Source organism: Hipposideros armiger, unplaced genomic scaffold (genome assembly GCF_001890085.2).
Source record: "Hipposideros armiger isolate ML-2016 unplaced genomic scaffold, ASM189008v1 scaffold_714, whole genome shotgun sequence".
Taxonomy (NCBI): Eukaryota; Metazoa; Chordata; class Mammalia; order Chiroptera; family Hipposideridae; genus Hipposideros; species Hipposideros armiger.
The window spans coordinates 770072-793115 of NW_017732064.1; the positions used below are offsets into that span (position 1 = coordinate 770072).

A 23044-nucleotide genomic window follows, 5' to 3' on the forward strand; every position below is an offset into this window, starting at 1 on the left:
CTGCGCCCTCTACAGCTAAGATGGTGAACAACAGCTTGACCTGGAGCTGGGCTGCCGTGGGTTGCCTGTGACAGCGTTGGCTGCAGCCCCTGCTGCAGTGGGCTGCCATAAGCTACCGTGTGTGGCCGGCAGTCAGTGTGAGCGGCTGGCAGCCGGTGTGAGCTGCCAAGAGCCACCGTGAGTGGCCATCCAGAGGCCAGTGACCAATCTGCCTCACCCGGGAAGAGCGCAATGATGATGCCAACATGGGCCAGTGAAGCAACGTCCTCCACAGCTAGACTGAGGAACAAAGGGACAGCAACTTGTCTGGTCCCCTTCCCCCAATTCCCCAATAAAATCGTTAAAAAAAAAAAAAATTTGACTTCTAACATCTATCATCTTCCTTCACCATTTTTTTTGTCTAATTCTCCAGCATTAACTCTCTTTGTCTCTGTCTCTGTCCCCTTTTTTTTTTTTTTTTTTTTGGTGGAAGATAGAAAGCACCAAAGAAAATTGTGAGAGGAGACAAAGAGGGAGGCCCCAGCCTCTCTGCACTTGGGCTTGGCTCTTCCATACACAGCTGTTACAGATGCTGCTCAGACTGTTGATGAGCCAAGAGATTTGAACATCACTACAGTGATTAACTTTCTCAGATTTCCAAACATTATAGATTTTATGTTGTTTAATTTTAAAGGACACTCTGTCAAGTATAGCAATCACAAGTAATGCCACAACCAGATGGAGAACTGTTAATGAAATGGACAAATCTAAGAAATTACTAATGCTAATTGACCCTGACTGGCAATTACGAGGTACTAGTTACTGCACCAGCATGTCATATACCAAACATCAGACACATCCACTGTCCTCAGGGGGCAAAAGAGGAGGCATGAGGCCAAAGACACTTTCCACTTTCACCTTCCTTAATTACATCTTCCTAATTCACAGTTATTGAATTGCCACATTCAGATTATGTATTAAAATGTGAAATTACTATAGTAATACTAAATTTTAATCCAAAATTCAAAGTTAATTACATAATGTACAAGATTCAGAACTTAGAACTTTTATGACCTTAGCTAAGGGGAAGATAACCTAAAGGCTTTATAAACAAAATTCAGTTTTAAAAATCAAAACTATACTAACTCTTAAATTTAAAAAAATCCCCAAAGCCTACAAACATATTGTTCCAGAATAGGAGAGAAATGTGCTTTTTTTTCTTTACCATTAAAAGTGGTCCTGAAAATTTTATTTTAGTATTATTAGTAGTAGCTGAAAGTTAAACACACTTACATGTATATATCAATAGAAACATATCATGATCTATCCATGAACTGGAAAATCATGCATTCATTAAAAAAATAAAACTCATGCTTTATAAATCTGCTACTATGGCAAGATCACCAAGATATACTGAATGACAAAAACAAGAAGCACATACAAATGTATACTGTACTTGAGGGAAAAATATACCATCATCATCATCATCATCACTTGGGAAACAAATATTAAGAATATGAGAGTTACCTCTAGAAAGTCAATGTGGACTACCAGTGGGGAATGGGAGCTGGGGTAGTAAAACAGAATAGAAACCTTCCCTTTCTTTTTATAGCTTTTCGACACTTCTTTTAAAACCGTGTGCATGCACTGCTTTTAAAATTATTAAGGAAACTTTTGACTGTCTTTAAATTGATCCATATATAATGAAACAAAAAGATCCGGTGTAGGGACACTGTGGCCTGGCCTTCCAGGACACTCCTGGCACAGTCTCTGCCCCCTCTCTCACTCCTTCCCCTGGAAGGAGTTTCTGATCTAACTGCTGATACAGAAGAAGGGACTGAGCAGAGGGGCCCGGCCCCTTCTGAACTCCCTTTCAGAAGGGCCTGCCAAGAGACACTCAGACCCTTCCACTGTCACTAGTGGGGGGCTCAAGGGGGAAGAGCAGGTGTGCTGGCCTGTGCCCATCTAGTTGTAAGGCTGTCTAATTCAGCTGAAACACTGAAAAGCCTCTGTATTTTTGCTGCACAACTAAGCTGTGTTTTCCAAAAAACTTGTTACTTCAACCTTCATCTTGCACCTGATTTTCAATTGATTCTGAACCCATCTGGAGGGGAGGGGACGGAGAGTTCTAAATCCCAACAACCTCCAAGATATACCATTAAATGAAAAAAAAGAAGGATGCTGTATAGTGTGTACAGTATGAGCTCATCGATGCTAAATAAAAACCACTATAAAAATACACATATGTATAAAAATATCTAAAAGAACAAACATTAAACAGGGTAAAGGATGGACTGGGAGACGTGAGGGAGGACTGTCACTTTTTGCTTCTAGATTTACTTCTGTGCTATTCAAAATTCTCCAGCAAGCATGTATTCATATATTATTGTGGTAATTTTCAAGATATTTTAAATACAGTTTAATAATTTCTTCTGGAAGTCTTAGTAACTACAGAGCAAGTGCAAGTTTCTAAACTTTATAGTTATCGGCAGTTTCGAGAAGTGGTTCTCAAAGAGTGGGCTCCAGGCCAGCTGCATCAGTACCTAGGAACCTGTCCGATATGCAGACTCTGGGAACCCAACCCAAATCTGCAGAATCAGAAAGTCTAGGGGTGGAGCTTAGCGACCTGTTGTAATAAGTCTCCCCCCACACCACAACCCTGTGATGATAATGCTACAGAGCTTGAGAAATACATGGCTAAAGACTCATTTACAAAAATCAAGTTTCAATTTCCCCATTTATAAATCTTCAGGACCTATATACCACACACACACACACACGTCTACCTACCTATAAATCATGTTTCATCTCAACAAATATTTATGGAATAGCTTTCAAACTGCATTATTGTACTAACCTTTTTAGTATAAACTAAAATACTTCAGTAGAGAAATGGTATCATGAAACCACTGGAGAGAATCCCCAGCCCCTGTAAAGGGACTGAAGTATTGTCATAAGCCAGAACCGCAGAGCACATTTCCTACTGGGAAGGAACTGTAACATGGCTGCCTCCATACACACTGAAAAACATCCTCAACCAAGTAACAATTCCAATTGTTAATGGAATGTTAATACAATGTTGAGCATTCTCAGCTAGTATTTCTCCTTCATAACTTTATGTTAGGAAGTTTATCTAAAATTAAGTAGTGTTAGCATTTACAGATACCTGTTTGGTGATCGTCTTGGCCAACGTCTTCTGTTAGATTCTGCAAGAAATATGTTCATTATTACCAAGAAATCACATACCATACCGCAAGTTTTAAAATTCAATATTTTCATAAGTAGCTGATATCTTAATATCTATAACCTAAATTTTTATCAAATACACTTAAAAAAGCTATTTTAAACAGTTGGTAGCTTTTGTCTTTAAAAGATTGACTTACTAGCTTATTAAGGGTGTGGTAGATCTTATGAATATTTGCCAGTGTTGAGAGATGAGAATTCAGCTGAAAGTCTTTAAAAGAAAAAGGGGAAAATTCAGTGTCATTCATTTCCCACAGTGCAAAGACTATAAAAAAAGAGTTCACAAGTGAAGATAAACAAATGTTTGGATACAGTTGAATACTATCTCCATTAATTTGATACTTATTAGAACAGGCAACTACTGACCTAGAAATAAAGACTGACAACAAAGTTAAAATCCCAACCAAATGTTAAAGTTCATGAAATTTTCATATGAATTGTAAGGTAAAACAAAAATACTTTAGTAATTATAAAATCCTACCAGCAATGACCCTGAACCTAACAGAAAAATATCAATAACGTTAGCGAATTAAACAAGTCACACAAATAGAAGACAGATCTCCAATGAAACATCGCTTTCTCTTTCCATTAGTCTTCCCCAGTTACTAGTAAAATATCAAGCTCGCCCCATGAAAATAATAGAAAAGCATCTCAATCATTCAGCAGTTTTTACAGTATATTTATTGTTGGCTCTTAGACAACAGAGAGAGCAGAAAAGGAATCTAAGCCCCTTGCCCTCCCATTAGTCAAACACAGACAAATCAAAGAACTATCCCGCAAGCAAGTCTGGGAGGCCCTGTGATGGAGTCTGTTACTGCAATATTACATGTGCCACAGAACCAGAAACACAGAAGCAGAAATCACAGTCACAGAGAAATTATCCACGCTGAATCATCTCCAATAGTTGTGGAGTTACTAAATCATGCATACAACACAAATTAATTAAGTCGCTCCATCTAAGAATCCTGCACAACATAAAACTTGAAGTTAAACTGTTAGGCTTTTGAATCACTCATTTCAAATGATTTTTATAAAGTTAAGTATGCTTGCATATATATTAGGCTATGTAAAAATTAGTTAAAAGTCTGAATAATTTCATATTTGAATAAGCATCAATAGATGTATTTTCATAAAATATCAGGAATTACATTCGTTGTTTTCCTTTAGTATCATAAAGGTTAGTAAAGGTTAGTCTTGAAAGTTACCTTGAAAAAACACTGTATCTCTTCAAGTTATGCCATTCTGATAAAAAAAAGGGGGGGGGACCATCCTTCACTGGGATATTTTATTTGGGACATGTATCAGATGTCAAGAACAGACCCAAAGAACAGACACTACAATCCAAGCTGTCTATGCAGGGGGACTGGACATTCTGGGCTGCTGCTCCGAATCTGGAGAGCAAGCTGATTTCCCTGCCAGTATTTAGAAAGCTTTACTTTCTTTTCTAAATTGTGGCCGTAATCCAGTTCTTGGCTGGCCTACAGGGCAGAAGGGCCAGCAGGAAACCAAGCCCCTGACACTGACACTCCATTGTCAAGAGCTGCAGGCCACACAGGTACACACCGGCATATACTGCTCTGCCTACCTGGCAACAGCCAAACACCTAACACCACAGTCACAGCCATCAGGAGTGGTCCAAAGAACCAGGGTTTTTGGCTGAGAGACAACCAGAACAAGGGCTCAAGCTCTAAATAGGCCTCGAACATAGACAAGTGTTAATTGTTCGGCATCTGAACAGTTCAGCCGTATTTAAGGTAAATGATGACATAATGTGGCACAAATTCCATTTTAACTAATGCATTGCACAGAAAAGTTTTAAAAAGCACAAGGGGTGTGTGAGTGTGTATCTGTGTGTGTATTTACTCACTTATGTTTATATTTAATAAACATGGATAGAGATCTCTAGAGCTAGAAGCAACAGCCCTCTCCTGACCTGCCAGAGGCAATGGGGAACTTAACCATATACCACCCCTTCCCCTACCTCTATTCCAGGGCCATAATCCCCCTTTTTGTAGTCTCTCAATTTAAAAATAGGAAGACAAATGATACCTTCCATTATCATCTTGATATTAAATCCTGACATAAACTCCAGGGTACCCCCGCAAAAAACAAAAACAGGAAATTTAAGGGTCATGATTCTTTTTTCACTGAGGCCACACAGGAGGAAGGAGAGAAAGGGACTTGCCAAAGACCATGAAGCAATGTGGTTTCCAGGCCCACCATGCTACACTTTTTCACCACCCTGACGTTAATTCAACTGTCAAAATTCATATAAGAGAATCTAAACAAGTTGAAATTACTACATCCTTCTACACACACACACACACACACACACACACACACACACAAACATACACACACACACACACATATGCTTTACTACCTCTCTCTGGAGTCCGACATCTGGTTTGAATCTCAGGTCTACCAGTTATTTAACCTAAATTTGGATGTCCTCATCTGAAAAATGAGATTACAGTGTCCACATGTGATTACAGTGTCCACATGTGGCAGACATCCTTTACAGTGCCTGGACCAAAACAAGTGCTCAATAAAAGATACCAACTATCACCATATTCTCTTATACCATTTTCCACACCACACAGCTTCTAAAAGTGGCTCTAATTTCCGTAAGTCCAAGTCAAGCCCCACCACAGAAACCCCCAAGTTGGCGCTCCCTCTGTGATGGAGGCACATGTCCTGATCCATCTTCACAGCCTATGATGGCATCGCTGTACTCGTACATCACCCACTGGTATTCATGATAGTCAAAGGTCATCTCTACACAGTGGAAAAAATCTACAGGAGTGGTTATTCCAGGTTCCATACATGAAGTTTCACTTTACAGGCAACGAGAATAACAAAGTTCATTTCACAAATCACGTATGTCAGCAATTCTCCATTTCTATATCCAGTGTCTACTACCACTGCAGTATCACTTCACCACGTCCCCTGCCAAGAAATAAGTAAAAAGTAAAGGAACCATCAACGTGAATCATTTTTTTTTTAGTTTCACCAAGGTAAGAGGCAGCTAAGGAGGAGACACAAATTCAAGGAAAAAAAGACAAAAATGGCCTTAAAAGATAAATCCACAAAAATTAATACATATTAAATTTATGGTTCAGCTGTTCAGTGCTCAGGGCAAGTAATAGCCCTTAAAATCTAAAATAGATTTCACATCCTTAAGGAACAGACGTTAAGAGTAAAGATCAAACGCGAACATATTTAGGAAAGCACTAACTGATTCATAAAAACCTCCTTCGGCTCGTATTTCAATTCCGAAGGAAATGCTAGGTTAAGTCAACTTTATTCCATGATGAAATGGCTCTTTAGAGTAAAGCAGTGACTGGGGTTGGCTCTCCTGAGTGACATACAAACCCTATATTCTATATTAAAAGCAACAAATGGCCCGGTAAACAGGCACAGCCTACTTGATAAGCAGCTTGCTTAAATTATCTCTTGGGTATTCTTAAAACTACCACCGAAGGCTGACTGGGCATAAAGTTTTCTGGGTTGTTGGGTTTTTTGTTGTTGTTTTGTAATTACCATTTGCTATAACCTATATAACACAAAAGAAAAAAATGAATGCCACTGAGAGGGTCAAAGTCCATTCCCCCAAACTACCCTAGGTATAGAGTCCCGCAATATAAACAGAGACATAAATATTTGTAATGAAACAATTATGGGTAAGTTCAAACAATGACCGTCAACCAAGAGAATCAAATTTTAAAAATTAACAATCTACTTCCATAAGAGGGTCAGAAACAATTTAAATGTACAAAAATGAACACCTTTTCCTTTATCCCACAGTCACTTGTAAATTACAGCTGGGAGGTGACCTCAATTTTAATAGGAACAAAAAGCAATAACACATGTAGGAATAAACTTAAATATGCAACATTCAAATGAAAAACAATAAAAGCTACTGAAAAACATAAATGTAGAGACACTACATTCCTGGAATGAAAAGACCCAGTGTTTTAAAGCACTCCTCTTCCCTTTACTAAGCTAACTACAAATTAATTCCAATCTAATTCCTATTGTTTGCACCTCCCATTTTCCCACCCCCAAGAAAGAGGCGGGGAAAGGGAGGGAGTCAGACAAGCTTGGCAGATTGGGTCTGAAGTTCTTCTGAAAGAACAAACATGCTAGATTTGCCAAGAAATTGTTGAAAAGAATGAGGAAGAGCTTGCCCTATCAATACATAGTATAAAGCAGAGGTTGGTAAACTCGTTGTAAGGGCCAGGTCATAAACATTTTAGGCTTTGTGGGCCATATCATCTCTGTTGCAACTACTCTGCCTGTGTAGTGCAAAAGCAGCCATAAACAATACATAAACAAATGAGTGTGGCTATGTTCCAATAAAACTTTATTTATAAAAAAAACTAGGTGGTGAGCCAGATTTGGCCCATGAGCTATAGTTTGCCAATGTCTGAGATAAAGGTACATTAGTCTCCTCTTATCCGTGGTTTTGCTTTCTGTGGTTTCAGTTGGCTGAGGTCAACCACAGTCCAAAAATATTAAATGGAAAATCCCAGAAATAAACAATTCATAAGTTTTAAATTGTATGCTGTTCTGAGTAGCATGATGAAATCTCATGCCTGCCTGAGACACGAACCATCCCTTTGTCCAGCATATCCACACTGTCTCTGCCCCTGTCCATTAATCACTTAGCAGCCTTCTCCATTATCGGACTGACTTATCGACTGTCAAGTTATCACAGTGCTTGTGTTCAAGTAAACCCTCATTTTACTAAATTGCCCCAAAGCCCAAAAGTACTGGTGCTGGCAATAGGGATATGCCAAAGGGAAGTCGTAAAGTGTCTCCTTTAAGTGAAAACATATGTGTGCATAAGAAAAAAACGTAGTATATATAGGGTTCAGTACTATCCGTGGTTTCAGGTATCCACTGAGGGTCTTGGAGCATCCTCCACAGATAATGGGGGAGTCTGTATAGTAACTATAATGGTATGGTACGTGTGCAAGACAACAAACCAATGGAAAAGAGTTGATAAACATGTATATATGCATGTATGTACATATGTATGAATAAACACATAATCAATATATATAATAAAATTGCATTTTAAATTAATGGAGATGAGATCACTAGTCAGTAAATACAGGGGCAACTAGCTAGCATGTGAACAAATTAAAAGTAATTCCAAACTCACACAAAAATTACATATGGAAGGGGAAGGCATGCAAGGCAAAAGAAAAGTCCTAATCATAAACTCAGAGGTCTGCACGCTCTCTGCCTCTACCCATCTATCCAATCTCATCTCCAATTCATCTTCCCCTCGCTCATTCTTCTCAGTCACAGTGAACTTCCTGCTGCTCTGTAAACCCTCCAAGCATACTCCTACCTCAGGGCCTTTGTACATATTGTTCTCTTTGCCTTGACTTGCTTTTGCCTCTACTTGCTCTCATACTTCATCAGGTTGCCATTTAAATATCATGTTCTTACAAAACCTTGCCACACCCAACCAACAGGACTCCTTCACTCTTTATCACCTTGCCATGCTTTGCTTCTCTTTATGGTATCACCTGATAACATGTCATATATCTTTCATCTTCCTCTCCCATTAGAATGAATGTAAGCTTCATGAAGGACCACTGTATCCCTACTACCTAGAACAATATCTGACACATACTAGGTGCTCAATGAATACTCGGTGAATCAATGAATGCAGGTACAAAGGCACCAAGACCTAAATTCAGTATGTTCAGGGCATTTCAGTACATCCACACCATTAGGTATTCAAATGGGAGACGTGGCACACTAATAGTTAGACTCAAAAAAAAGGCAAAGGTCCGAAAAAGAAGACTGAACCCTGCTTCAGAGTTTAGATTTAATCTCTTAAGGAGATTTCCAACTGGGCCAGAGGGTATGCAAGTGTAAGAGATAAATATGGCACATTCAAGCAGCAGCAGCAATTCTACCCAATGATAATTCATCTACAAGAGTTTCACATGAAAACAAAAACACGATTATGACATTAATTTAGAGAACTGTCACCACACTGAGCTAAGCTCCCAAGACCCAGAGGGTGCCTAATTCGCTGAACCTCTGCTATCGCAGAAGGCTGGTGGAGAAGTTTGAGAAGCACTGCTCTGAGTCAGGGTGCCACACAACTTGTTTAAATCAGGGTTTTTTTAGGAAGATCATTTCTACAGCAATGTGTGGCATAGATGATAGGTGGCCTGGCTTTAGCATGGCCTTTCCTGAAGACTACTGGAAGTGATTGGAACGGAAAATCTTTAGGGCCTTAAGTTAGACAGTGGCAGTAAAAATGGAGAGGAAAAAAATCCTGAGTACAGTGGGAATGCAAAATATCCACATTTAACTCACGCAAATTCAACTTTATTCACTTGGCAAAAAAAAAGGCGGGGGGAAGGAGAGAGAAGAAAGTAAACTTTCAATTGTCCTCCCTTCTTTTTGCAGGAGACAGGCAATATGAATCCCAGTCACTCAGCTGCCACATGCCCATCACATTCTGTGCATCTCACAACAGTGTATGAGTCTAGTAGTTAAAGATGTATTTTTCATAAAACATGGTCCTTAAACACAAGCCAGCTGCTTCAACTGGTGCTCAGCTGAAGAGCCAGCAATCCGTTCTAACGCTGGAGGAAAGGACTGGCTGTGCTGGATTCATCTGAGACAATCCCCAATGGGGCACCTCCTTGAAAGCAGCTTCAGTGATGTTTTTAATATGGGTGATTGTCACCTTACCTTTTAAAACTAACTTCTAAATAAAATGTGATGGTACTGGAAGGAAAAACTACAAGACCGCATTTGGGAGAGGAGCTGTGTTGCACATCCTTTTGTCCACGTCTCCTCATTTTATTAGCTCAAGCAGGTCAGACAGCTAGCTGTGGCCAACCTGGGAGTTAAGCCACATCTCCTAATTCCCAATCCAAAGTCCATGCCTCCATTCTAGCTTATTTCCAATCAGAGCAGACATTGATCTATCTTCATGCTCCATAAAAGATAAAAGGAAAAAAGCCAACAGTATTTCGCATGCAAAGTTGTTAATAATCAAGCACGCTTAGGGGTGCTATTTTTTTTTAAGTTACTAAAACTGGCTAAATTTAAAACAATCTACCTTTAAAAAGAGAGAGGAAGAGAAAAGATGTGCAGAAAAGATACCACCAGTAATACCGATATTATACCGATTTCAAGTACACTTCTTTCTTCTGGTCACTAAAGATTCATACAAGTAGTTTATGATTAGCTAAACTCCAGCTGGCCAATCAGTGAGCAGAGCTCTCAGGTATAAAAGCTTTTGATGTAGCACTATGCACAGATACGTACTTAATAACTGCTTTTTGATGACAACGAAAATGATAAACTAACCAGTAAAGGCTGTGGGATGGGACGGGGGGACACTGGGACAGTGACAGAAAAATGACCATGTTATTGCCAAAAGAGTGAAACAGAATTGGACAAAATTAAAGGTTATCAAAACAATCACTCACCCTAAATGCTTCTGGGACAGCATTTAATCTAATGGTGCAGGGCTGGGCCCCTCTAACTGGGACTCAACACGGACAGCTTCGGGCTTCTCTAAGCCATGGGTAATATGGCCCATCCTCCCGAAATGTGAATTTTACTCAGTCATATGGAAAAAGAAAAAAACTATGTTGTTACAGCCAAGGATGCAATGTAGTTGGGAGACACTGTTTAGGTGTGCCTTGTCTCCTTCCTTCTAGAAATAGAAGCCTTCTTTCCTACGAGTTTCAGACTGAGGATGAGAACATCAATGATTCCGAGTGGAGACCTCCACCTTTGATTTCGACCACTAAGATTTTGGATTTGTTACTGAAGCACAAAAGAATCCAGGTCTTCAACACGTCCTTACAAAGCTCTACCTGACCTAAGTTATCTGACCTAAGTCATCTCATTCCATTATCCCTGCTCACTCCATTCCAGCCACACTCCTCCTCGATTACTCAAGTCAATTCCTACCTCAGGGCCTTTGCACGTAATATGCCCTTTGCCGCAACAACCTCTGATGCTCACAGGCCTCACTGCTGACCTCACTGAAATATTGACTCAAATGTCACCTCATCATAGAGGTCTCCCTGACTTCTCTCTCCAAAACAGTACCTCCATCCCCCACCAAATTTAGATTATTGCATAGCACTCGTCACTTTCTGACATTTTCTAACAGCTTTATTGAGATATAGTTCACAAACCAGACAAGTCACCCATTTCAAGAGCAGTCAATGTTTTTTAGTGTTTTCACAGAGCTGTGCAACCATCACCACAATCTAATCTTAAAACATTTTTATCACCCCATTAGCCGTCACTCCCCATTCCTCCCCTCCTTCAGCCCTACGCCACCATGAATCCACTTTCTGTCTCTATATTTTTGCCTATTCTGAACATTTTATGTCAATGGATTCATACAATATGAAGTCTTTTGTGATTTCACATTATATTTTATACATGTTTCCATCTTTATTCTGTCACTCTCCCTAGAGCCCAGGCTCCACGAAGACAGGGACTTTCTTTTGCTTTGTTCCCTACTATATCCCAATACCTAAAACAGCAAGAGCCTAGTACATGACAGGAACCAATAAACAGGAGACTAAATGCTTCCCAAGTATGTAGTCACTGAGGTTGGCAATGCGACCTTGGTGAAGATTTCGAAGCCGGAGCTGAGGCCAGAATGAAGTGGGCTGAGGATCAAGCAGGAAGTGAGGAAGCAGACTATGGCAAACATAAAAAACTTGCTCCAGAAGTTTGACTGCGAAAAGGAGACTAGAAATATGCATGGGATTGAGCGACTGTTGATTAGGGTTTGAGGATGGCCAAGACTAGAGCATGTTTAAAATGCAGACGTTAGATCTGCTTCGTAACCTAGGAGGTTACAGCAGCCAGAGTGTAAAGAGCAGGTCAGATCATGAGTCAGTGCAGATCTATAAACGAGCTCACATGTGTGATTTTAAAAGTACAAAATGCAATTTTAAGTAACAAAGATCATTAAAAATGAGTTCTACTTTAAAACGACTTGGAATATAAAAATCTATGATAAAGTAATGCCTACTTGTTTTCGACACAATAAAAAGTCGTGTTTTTAAATGATCTACAATACCAACTTACACCTTTGCTTACCAACTGACAGCCAGTTAGCTATATGAGATGGCACAAGTATACATCTCATCTGTAGAAACAAATATATTCATATTTGAGACCAAATTATTAAAACACAAAGATTTGAAATGAGTTTTCCGTATCGCAAAACTAGGAAAACCCAAAAGCTAGGTTTGTGGGTCAGCTTCATTCTACATGCCTTTCATTGCTATTAGTAGGAATTTCTTCATCTGTAAAATGGATAATAATAGTGCCATCCTCATAAGGATACTGCGAGGGTTAAATGAGTTTTTGCTGCAATGTGCTTAGAACAGTGCCTGGCACACGGGAAGTGTACCTGAGTGTCGGGCTATGTCAAACGAGGAGCAGGAATGGCCTGTGCTATCCCCTCAGTGCAGGGCCCAGGGGACAGCTGCTGCAGATTTTGAGCCCTCTCACCCACAGCCACAGCCCAAACCAAACCCAGCACGCTAATTAAGCTACTTAAAACGAACCCAGTGACTGTACATCAGAATCACCTGGGGTGCTTGAAAAAAAATGCCACTGGCAGCACCCCAATCCAGATCACTTAAATAACAAATGGGGGGGGCCGGGGGGGGGGCCTGATCGTTTCTCAAGCAGCCCAGGTGATTCTAATGTGCAACCAGAGAGGAGAGTTCTGTCCCCACCTCAACTCAATCCCCAACCTACTGGCAGCCAATCCATTCCTGGAACAACCCGTGGCACAAAACAGACAGGAATCCAACTCATTCATAAGTGCCCTATCAGCATGTGCAAAAAAGAGCAAGAAGCATGTGACAAAAAGATCAACACCAAGGAAAAGATTACAAGGCTGAAAAGCCAGGCAAAAATGAAAAGAAACAAAGTAGCAGTGACGAAGGTGTTAACGTCATTCTCATCAATAAATATTTGCTACTTACAAGGCAGAAAGCCAAAAAGGTGAGCATGGAAAGAGGAAAAACCACTGAGGGGTGGGAAGCAGGTCATCGGAGGTGACTCAGCGTTTTTTACTGAACACAAGATCCAAAGTTAAAGCCATCCAAGCACACCGCTGCTGGCTTTTTCCTCCTAACTCTCCCAGGGCCCATAAAAGAGGCTGGGAGGAGAAACCATCCACCCAAGAGAGGTGGCATGCCACCTAGCACCCGTCATCCATCGCACAGCATGTGCCTGTGGGAGCCATCTCAAAGGAGTCGGCCACTTCAGGACACCGGGTCTGGCCACACTCCAAATGTGACATGGTACAAAGGGCCCTAGATTCATTCCATTCACCCCACCCTCCCCACTGAAAAACACAGATCCACGCGGTAGTTCAGAGTAAAAAATCATCCTTTAACCTCACTCATGTTACAAGAGCCCAGGTTTAGGTTAAAGAGTGCAGCTTTGGCATCAGAAAGCCCTGGGTTCGAGTCCCGGCTCTGTGGAGTCCTAGCTGAGTGGTCCTGCCCTTAACCCAACCTCACTGTGCCTCAGTGTCCTCATGCATACAGCAGGAATAACAGGACCCTCTTCACAAAGCTGCTGTGAGGATTAAATGAGATGGTACATGCCAAGCATTTAGCCCATGACTATGCATTAATAAAGCTTCATTATTTTAATCCCTATTATTAGAACATGGAAGAGCCTAAGGCAGACTAAACCTAGAAGATCAAAAAGTAAAGACAGGGCAAAAGGGATGACAAGGTGACGGGTCTTTAGGACTCTGACTTCAACAGCCAGCTGCCTGGACTTGAATGTACAACTATCCTTCTCAGCTTCCTGTTTAATTAAGAACATGTCATCTGTGGTTTAATTTTGGGAATGGCATCTGTACAAAGAGATCTTAAAGGGGAAAAAGATCAACTACAAAGAAGAAAATTTCAAAGATGTTACACAAAGACTACATTAGTTGCTCCACTAAAAGGTAAGTTTTACATTTTCTGGCTTTTCTGCAATGATGGTAGATATCTCCTGTATTTTTAAAAATAATATTAAAAGTATGTGCTTCAAAAGTACTTAACACACATCTATTTAAAATAAAATCTAAGAAGACTAAAAAGGACTATTTCACCCATGAGTTAAGAAAAAGTATGGAAATACTTTTCTTTGCCACTTAGAATCCATTTTTAAATGCCTACTGTTATTGTGGGTAAAATGGCATAAATGAGACGAGGAGGGGTGGGAAACAAGGAATTCATCCTTGACCCAGATCCTCTTGGGACCCATTCCAAGAAGAAAAAAACCAAAAGTAAAGCAGAGATAATCATATCAACTGGCTCTGCCGTCATCATTCAAAGGCCAGTGAAAAAATATGGAATTCCAATATATCTGTAGGGTTACCACAGGATCAAATGAAAAGCAAAATAAAATGAATATTACTTCACTGGCAGTGGTGGAGTCAGAATGCATCAGTTAGAATCTCGGTGCACTATTTATAAGCTGTGTAACCCTAAAAAGGTTGGTTAACTTCTTCACCTCATCTTTCTCATCTGCAAAATGGGGATAATAGCACACAACCTACTTCCGAGGGTTGCTGTGAGGACAACGTGAGATAATCAGGCAAAGCAGTTGAGCAGCCTGAGAATGATCCGTAGAATAATCCCAAGTGTGTGTCAGTCCCTCCCATTTCTCTTTGTTCCTCCTTTCTCCCTGCACCCACCTTCTGACTTCTCTTTTCTTCTCTCACTTCCTGGTACCTCTTTTCAGCCCTCCCCCATGTAGCTCCTGCCCACCCGTCTGCCTCCCCTCCCCGCTTCAGTCCGGGGTCCCTAATCCCATTCTGAGCCACAACCCTCAGTGCTGTCCCTCTGCTTGGAGAGTAACTTTCCCACCACACCCCCCAGGTGCACACAGATCCTTTTCTTCAGAGACTAAAACTTCAAAAGCTAAACCTACATGACAATTGCTAACCCTTCCCTGAAGTCTAATTTTAATGACTCCCTATTTGTTGCAAAGCACCTTAGGCACCCATCTAACCCAGCAGTCACAGCCCCATACTTCAACCGTCCATTACTTCTCTGCCTCCACCCCTTAACTCACTGGAAGGAAGCTCCTTAAACACAGGGACCCCCATTCAGTCCTGTTTGTTACAGCAGTGCCTGGCAACAAGAAAAACTTCAAATGTTTGGTGAATGGCTAAGTGAGGAAATGCCTCACTCACTCGTGTGGTGGTTCTTAATAATCTCTTTTCTTCTCCAGGCTCTCCTTTTCAAGCCTAATGAGGAGATTGTCATTATACAGTAATCATTAGCAAAAAAAACCAGAAAAGTGCCAACCACTTCTCTGAACACTATGTTTTATCTCCTTTAATCCTTGAGATCAGTTTTGATCTTGCCTCCTATTTTTTTCTCCTTGGCCCAACCCCCAACTCTACTCCTAGCACCCCAGCCTCTTTGCTGTTCCTCCAATACGGCCTGCTCCCTGCTCAGAGCCTCTGCCTGGAATGCCCTGTCACCTGCATCAGGGCTTAACTTAAAACATTCTTCGTGAGGCCTTCCCTGATCATGCTATTTAACATTACATCCTCCACCCCTCTCCCCACTCACAGGGAGGGGCACCTGTGCTCTCCCCCTTCCCTGATTTAGTTTTCTCTACACAACTTATCACCATCTGATATATTACATGATCTACCTGTTTATTATTTGCCTCCGTCCCTACACCAGAAAAAAACTTCATGAAAGATGAAGAATAGGTCCTGGTGTACAGTAGGTGCTCAACACTTGTTGCCTGAACAACTCCATACCCGGCAGAAGGTAATTCTTATACATGAGAACTCTGAAGCGCACATACAGTAGTTGAGTAATTTACCCGCAGTCACATAGGTAATCGATGGCAGAGCAAGGATTTGAACCCAGACATTCGGACTCTAGGACTCACACTTAGTGTGTTTTCCTGCCTCCCAACCGGACCCAGACAAGAATTAAAAGACATTAAAATCACATTCAGGGAGCACATCCTAGCACAGTGTGTCTCTGGGCCACAGAGAAGCATGAAAAGCCCTTTACTGGAAAAGCTTTCAAGAGAACAAGTCATCATCTAACTCTAGACAGTTTTGTGTGGTAAAGTATCAATTATCAGATTTATAATTTATACAACACTGATAGTTTTTCTTTGGATTTAATAGTTCAGTAAAAAAAAAAGGTTTATCACACTTTTTCATACTGTAATATCCCTATGAGCAGCAAAATAACAAACTATCAACTAACATGGAGGACTAAAATGATGTATTAAAAGCTAAAAATTATAGTGGGAGGTAGAGAAGTATAGATTACGAGGGGGCACAGGGAACTTCTGTGGGTAATAAAACGTCCTACATCTTAATTTTAGTAGTGGTTACACCAATATAGATATTTATAAAAATTCAACAAACTGTAAATATAAAAAGGTCCAATTTTATAGCATGTAAATTATATTCAATAAAGTTGACTAAAAAGCAATTAGGACTATCAGATACAAATTCTGGCTAAACAAATATTCCACCAAAAAAAGCCACAAATATTCCCATAGCTAATATTCCCAACCCAGATCCAAAAAGATGCACAAGTTACGCATTAACTCCTGAACACGCCTCTCAAATTTTTTTTTTTTTTTGTAAGGGACAAAGGTGATGAGGGAAAGACAGCAATAAAGTCTCCATATGACAAGATCCAGTGGGGTGGCTGATGTGTGGCTCCGAGGCCTGCCTGACCACCGGCAAACGCAGCCCCCGCAATTGCCACTGCCTGTGTGCCCTGCTCCTTTAGTCCTCTAAGTCACCTCATGCCAGGACTCCTGGACTCTAAACAGAGTCCAGCCAGGGTGGAAAGGCAGATCACCACTATTCTCCACAGGGGCCTCTGCCAGGAATTGACAGTGACAGGTCTGGATGTTGAATTTGTCATAAGTTTTAGCTGTGCGCATCAGAAACCAACTAGCTAATTTAAACAGCGGAGTGATTTGTTTTTCAAAGGCTATTGGATAGGCAACAGACTCCCTAGGAAATCCAAGGAACCAAGCGCATCAGCTATACAACCAAAACACTGCCTCAGGGCACACAGCAGAGTGAACCATCCACACAGCCAGGACCAGCCACCCCAGACACACACACACACACACACCCCACCACCACCACCACCACCTCACCACAGCCTCCACTGACTCTAGAAATAGAAATAGGGCAGCTGACACCACTGTCCCTCCTCTCCAAATGGCCTGCAGGCACTCCCCGATTCTTCCCATCACTGGCCTCCAGCTTCCCATTCACACACCGAGGTGGGTGTGCCTAAGCAGCTCGCCTTGCAAGGGTAGGAACTCATCAATGAGAGGAGCCAGGTCCTGCCCACCTCAGACACAAAGGGATGCCCCGCTGTTTCTGCCAAAACGACAGATACAAGCCAGCAAGTAATGAAAGGTTTGCAAAAAAAAATTCACAAGAAAAACATCCTCAAGGATGAAACTAAAAAGAATCATATCCAGAGGTAATGCTATTTGGGGAGGATGGAGCCTTTTTCATATTGCTTAGTATTTTACTCAGTATACGAGTTTCAAAAACTACAAGTCTACCATCCAAGATTGACAGTTCATTGACCGAAAATGCTCATTACAGCATTTTCTAATTAAAAGAAAAACAATTCAAATCTGAAGTAGCAGATAGTTTGTCGGCTCAAATACTGGACATGATACAAAAAACACCCTTAGAGCTGAAATAGTCATGCAATAATTGCTAAAATACTTTTTAAGATACTACTTAAAATGTATCTCAATATCTTCTTCTACTTAAAACATAAGCCACAAATTATAACCTCTTTTATAGCCACAAATATTTTTAAATGTATGCTCTGCTTAAAGGTACTTCTAACATGAATCCCAGAATAAGACAAAAGAAGAACAAGCACTGAAAAACTCTTAACACTAATTCCACCTGACCAAGTATAAATAGATATCAGCATTAATGTAAGAGTCTCAGAAAATTCACCTCCAGCTAAGAAAGTTTACTTTTTAAGTGAAGAAAGCCTTTCATCAATGTCAGTATATTGTTAATATTCGGAAATAAAACCTTAGGACCAGAATTGGTTATAAAACAAAAAGAGGGGAGAAGCAGAAGCACTCGAGGACCCTTAACATCAGGCATGTCAGCACTGCCTTAGCCTTCTCCACACAGGGCTATTAGGTGCCAGATCAGAAGTGGACACATGCACTTTCATACGCAGACTCCTGGTTCCTCAGTGCATCGTTAGCATTTTAATCTCTTTGAGAATTTCACCATGCCACAGACATTCTTCAAAATTAATATACGCATATATTTTAAGAGACATATTATTTAAATCAGTTTGCATATGGCTGATGTTGTTAAAAAAGGCAGAGAATGAAATAAGTGAAAGTTTGCATTCCCTGAAGAAAAATCTGAAGATAATGAGAGACGACTTAGAGTCATGCCGCATAGCTGGAGGATGAATTAAAATTTTCCAGATGATTCACGAACTGTTCATGAGTTGACCAGTTAAGTTCAATTCAGCACATATACGAGGACCTAAGCAAGACATCATGCTGGACAATAAAGTGGATACTAAGACACAGTCCCAGATCTCAAGAGGGTAATAACCTAATTGCAGAGGGGACAAAAAAGTAAACAAGCAGTTATTGTTATATAAGATAAAATTGAGAACAAAAGTAAACAGTATTTTGGAGATTCAATGGAGAGAAAGAGAGTCTGCTAGCAAGGGAACAAGGAAGTTAATAAAGAAAAGTTCCATCAGAAGTAGCACTGAGGGCAGTGGGTAGGCAAAGAGCAGTCCAAGGGGAAGAAAATGAGCTTAAACTACAGAAGCTGGTCCAACCCCAGGTTCTGAGAAGTCTGTATTTCAGTAAGCAACTGGAAGCCCTCCAGTTTTCTGGGTAAGAGAATCATAAGGATTCAGCTGGTGATAGAGAAGGCAGAGGAGGTTGAGTTTGGCCAAAGGATTACTGGTTATTACAACATATGAAAGGATGGATCAGACCCAGGATGATGGCCAAGAGGTACAGGAAAGAGAAGACAGGCATGGGAACAGATCCAGCCTCTCTTTCACTACTGACCAAGGAAAGAGGAAGAGAAATGTCTATGCTCTCAGCTTAGGTTATTAAATGAACTGTAGTTTCATTAATCAAATGAATAAAATTGGTCTTGTCTTCCTCTTTGTTTTGCCTACTAGGAAGCTCACAGCCAAGTACATTGGCCTATTTCTAATGTATGGCAAGCATTTATGTGTAGCCTGTGAATCTATTGTTGATATTCCTTCCCTTGACAGGATTTTACCTACATTTTGTAGGTCACTTCTAATTATTTTAGAACGAGGCAGAAAATAAATTCACAGACAAAAAACATTGAGACCAAGGCAGAGACAAAGTAGCTGGTTCAGAGGTACACCTGTAGGATGCCAACCCAGAGCATTCTCACCCTTCTTTCCACCCTAGCAAAGGCCATATGCCACAACAGCTGGAAAATGCCCAATTTCACTTTCTCAACCTCCCTCCAAGAAGCAGTGGCATGAGATCAGTTCTAACTAGTGAAACTGAAGGGGAAGTAGCCAAGGTAACCTTCTGGAAAAGACCTCTCTGTTAAGAGGGAGATGTAAGTAAATAAACTTCTTGCCTCACTTTCTTCATATGCATGAAGATATATGCATGATGTCTGGTGCTGCAGCAACCACATTGCCAACATGAGGTAATGAGCCTGAGACTTTTAATAAGCCAAAATAATAAGAATAAAGGAGGAAAAGGATGTAAAGAGTGTAAAAGGATGTAAAGCCTTTTTTTTTAAGCCATTTTTAATTCAGTACTGTTACTTGCCAAAAGCATCCTGACACAATAGGTCATCAGAAGGTCAGTTTCTGACAGGCGATTTTTAAACTGCTGAATTAAAAAGATGATGATGATGATGATGATTGAGAATAATGCACACATGTGCTATGGTCACAAGAAACCAATAAGCTAATATGAGCTTCCGGGAACAGCTAAAGATAAGAACAGAAAAGGATATCATGATAAATAACATTTGACAAAATGTGATCAAGTGTTAATAGGGGCACTTCTTGAAGGCAGGAACAGTGAAAGAAAAGAGTAAATGTACAGAAGTAATCCAAGGTGGAGAAAATGATGGAGACTTTCTTTTCTGGCAATGTTCTAGACAAGATAACCTAAAATCCTTCCCCATGTAAAAGAGTCCAAAAATTCTGGGTAAAATATAAGAAAGATCTGTTTAAATGCATAGCTAAGTTCACAAGAAAATAAAAGACCTCCCCAAAGGCCAAAAATCAAAGAGGAATCTAAAAACCGAAGAAGAAAGTGTAAGCTGATAATGTACAGAAGCCTAGGGTTTGGAGGGCTAGGAGAGAAAGTGGGTCGTATTTGTGTGTAAAGGGCATCTGCCCTTTGGAATGCAAGATAAAGCAAAAGGTAAAGAAGAAATGACTAGCCTAATATTTTCTTTTAAAAAAAATCACCATTTTGAAGATACGTAATTACAATTCTTGTTTTTCAATCTCATACGTTTTATCCTTTACAAGAGCAAATTCCAGTGTTAACACTTACCACCTTTTAAAAACCATGTCCACATTACATATGTACATATTGCAAAGGGCTTCCTGGATATTTCACCACAAACTTAAACAATATATAAGATAGATATAAACTATGTTCCCCAAAAAACCACACATTGCCCAATTTTTCAGCCATTAAGAAAAGAACCATCATTGAATCAGGTACGCAAGTTCAGTATATTTATAACCATACTAGAAGGTTTCCAAATCTTAGGACTTTTTGGTAAAATGTTTATCATTAGGGTCATTACAATATTCTTCTAGTGACTATGCTACCAACAGTTTCAAAATACCTTATATATCACATATCTCTAAGCTAATTTTGTGGCTCTCTACATTACTTTTTTAATCATTGCATATAAATGGTAAAGGGAATCCGCAAAGGATATGAGGTTTGGGGCGTCTACAGACTAAGAGGATGGTCTAATACTAAAAAGCAGCTAGACGGAATTATAGGCTGTAGCTGAAATCAAAAACAAAAAAAGTGTAAACCTCTAAAGGCCCTCCACTGAGTTTATCTTCCTCTATTCTTATTTGCTTCCCACGGGTCTGAAAATTGAAGACATCATATATATTCCCTTTATTCATCTTTACATTTTCATGGTGGCTTCATGAATGAAACCACCCTAGATCCCACCCTAAATTCTATTATGCGACCTCCATCACTCAAATCATTTCAAAACCATCTCTTTTCAGAAAGTCCCCTCATCCCTGAGCAATCCAGACAGCCCAAGAAATACAAACACATAATTTATATCTTCACAAGTGCTCCACTGCATTCCCAGATTTATGTAAGACCTAATCTTTTTACGTAGTGTTTACAACCAATAGACGCCACAATAAATACACCATCTTAAACACTGCTTTATGTTGTGTTGCACTTTCAGTGTTTTTCCCACAACCTATGTGCTAGATGGTTCAAGACTAATCACTTATTCTACAAGTAAAGCCACCAAATGCAGAGGGAAATAATCAACTCTGGGATCAAGAACCAAGTGTGAAAGAACTACACTTCCTTGGTTCTTTCTCCCCACCCCGTTGACAAAGGGAGAAGGTCCAGTAAACCATTTCCAGTCCCAGGGGACAGGAGAGACTCCTGAGAGCGCTCTCGGATCCGCCAGGAATAAAGCAAGAGTTAGCAGAAAAGGGAGGCTCCGAGGGGCGCGCTGCATTCTGGGACTCGTTTCCACAGTTACCCACGTGCACCCAACCCAACCGCCGCCAGGACTACAAGTCCCAGAATTCCGCGAGACCGCCTTTCCCCTTCACACCCGGCGAGAGGAGCCAGACCCTAAAGGAAACCCCTAAAGCGCTCTCCCCTTACGCCCAGGACCGGTCGCGCCCCACCAGGCGCTACACGGGGCCTCCTGCCCTGTGCTCCCTGCAGGAAAGCGGGTCCCGAAGCACCAGCCTCCACACCTGACAACCAAAAATTAGAAAACTGCGTCACAGACTGACAAATCCAGGGACCCCGACACCTTCCCTGCGCAAAACACCCACCCGGCCTTCAGGGCCCAACCCCTCCAGCTCCCGCAGCGGAAAACCCGCAGCCCACTTCTCTGCCCCGCCTCCCAGTCCCGCAGCCGGAGCCCGCGCCAGCGCTGACCTCGCTTCCAGCCGCTCGGGGGAAACCGCGACCAGCGCCAACCTCGGGGCACCTCCCCCGTCCCCTCTGCCTCAACCCCGCCCCCTCCTCTCCCTGGAACCCGAAGCTCAGGGCTCCCCCTCTCCAGGGACCATGCCCCAATGGGAGTGAGGTAGGGGGACAGAAAACACCTCCCCCAAACACAATCTGACACCTTACCCCCTACAGTTCCGCACAGCCCGAATCTGGACTTGACAGTCCTCCCCTAGCCCCGGCCCCTCCCAATCTCCCTATCTACCCAACTAGCTCTTCACCCACACCGCACCTCCTTTACCCCTGCCCCCATCCTCTCACCCCAAACCCTCCTCTCCTTCCTCTCCTCTTACTCCCAATTACCCTATCTTCCCAAACCTGCTCCATCCTATTGCCCCAACGTCTGCCCCTCTCACCACTCCGTTACCCCACCAGCCTTCCAGTACCCCTCCCGTCCTCTGGACTCCCCAACTATCCCATCACACCCCAATCCCTCCCACCATCCCGCTCTCCCGTTACATCAGCCCTCATCTCCTTGCCCGCCCTCCTAGCCCCGCTCAGCCCCCGTTCCCCC

General features: G+C 41.4%; 1 protein-coding gene across 7 annotated transcripts in view; it reads right to left on the bottom strand.

Annotated features, from left to right (window-relative positions):
* Window positions 1-23044, bottom strand: part of DCUN1D4 (defective in cullin neddylation 1 domain containing 4) — a 67699-nt gene that overhangs the window by 43813 nt on the left and 842 nt on the right. For 2 of the 7 annotated variants that reach the window (XM_019627136.1, XM_019627137.1), the window contains exons 2-3: window positions 3363-3433; window positions 3146-3185 (exon numbers count right to left, since the gene is read on the bottom strand). The exons of 1 other annotated variant lie outside the window; for it this stretch is intronic. In XM_019627136.1, coding sequence (XP_019482681.1) covers window positions 3146-3185; window positions 3363-3433 — 111 coding nt within the window. Of the gene's footprint in view, window positions 1-3145; window positions 3186-3362; window positions 3434-4427; window positions 4521-10697; window positions 10717-22458; window positions 22492-22656; window positions 22676-23044 lie in introns of those variants that run through there. 4 more of the 7 variants (XM_019627142.1, XM_019627141.1, XM_019627140.1 and 1 more) reach the window with 4 other exon arrangements.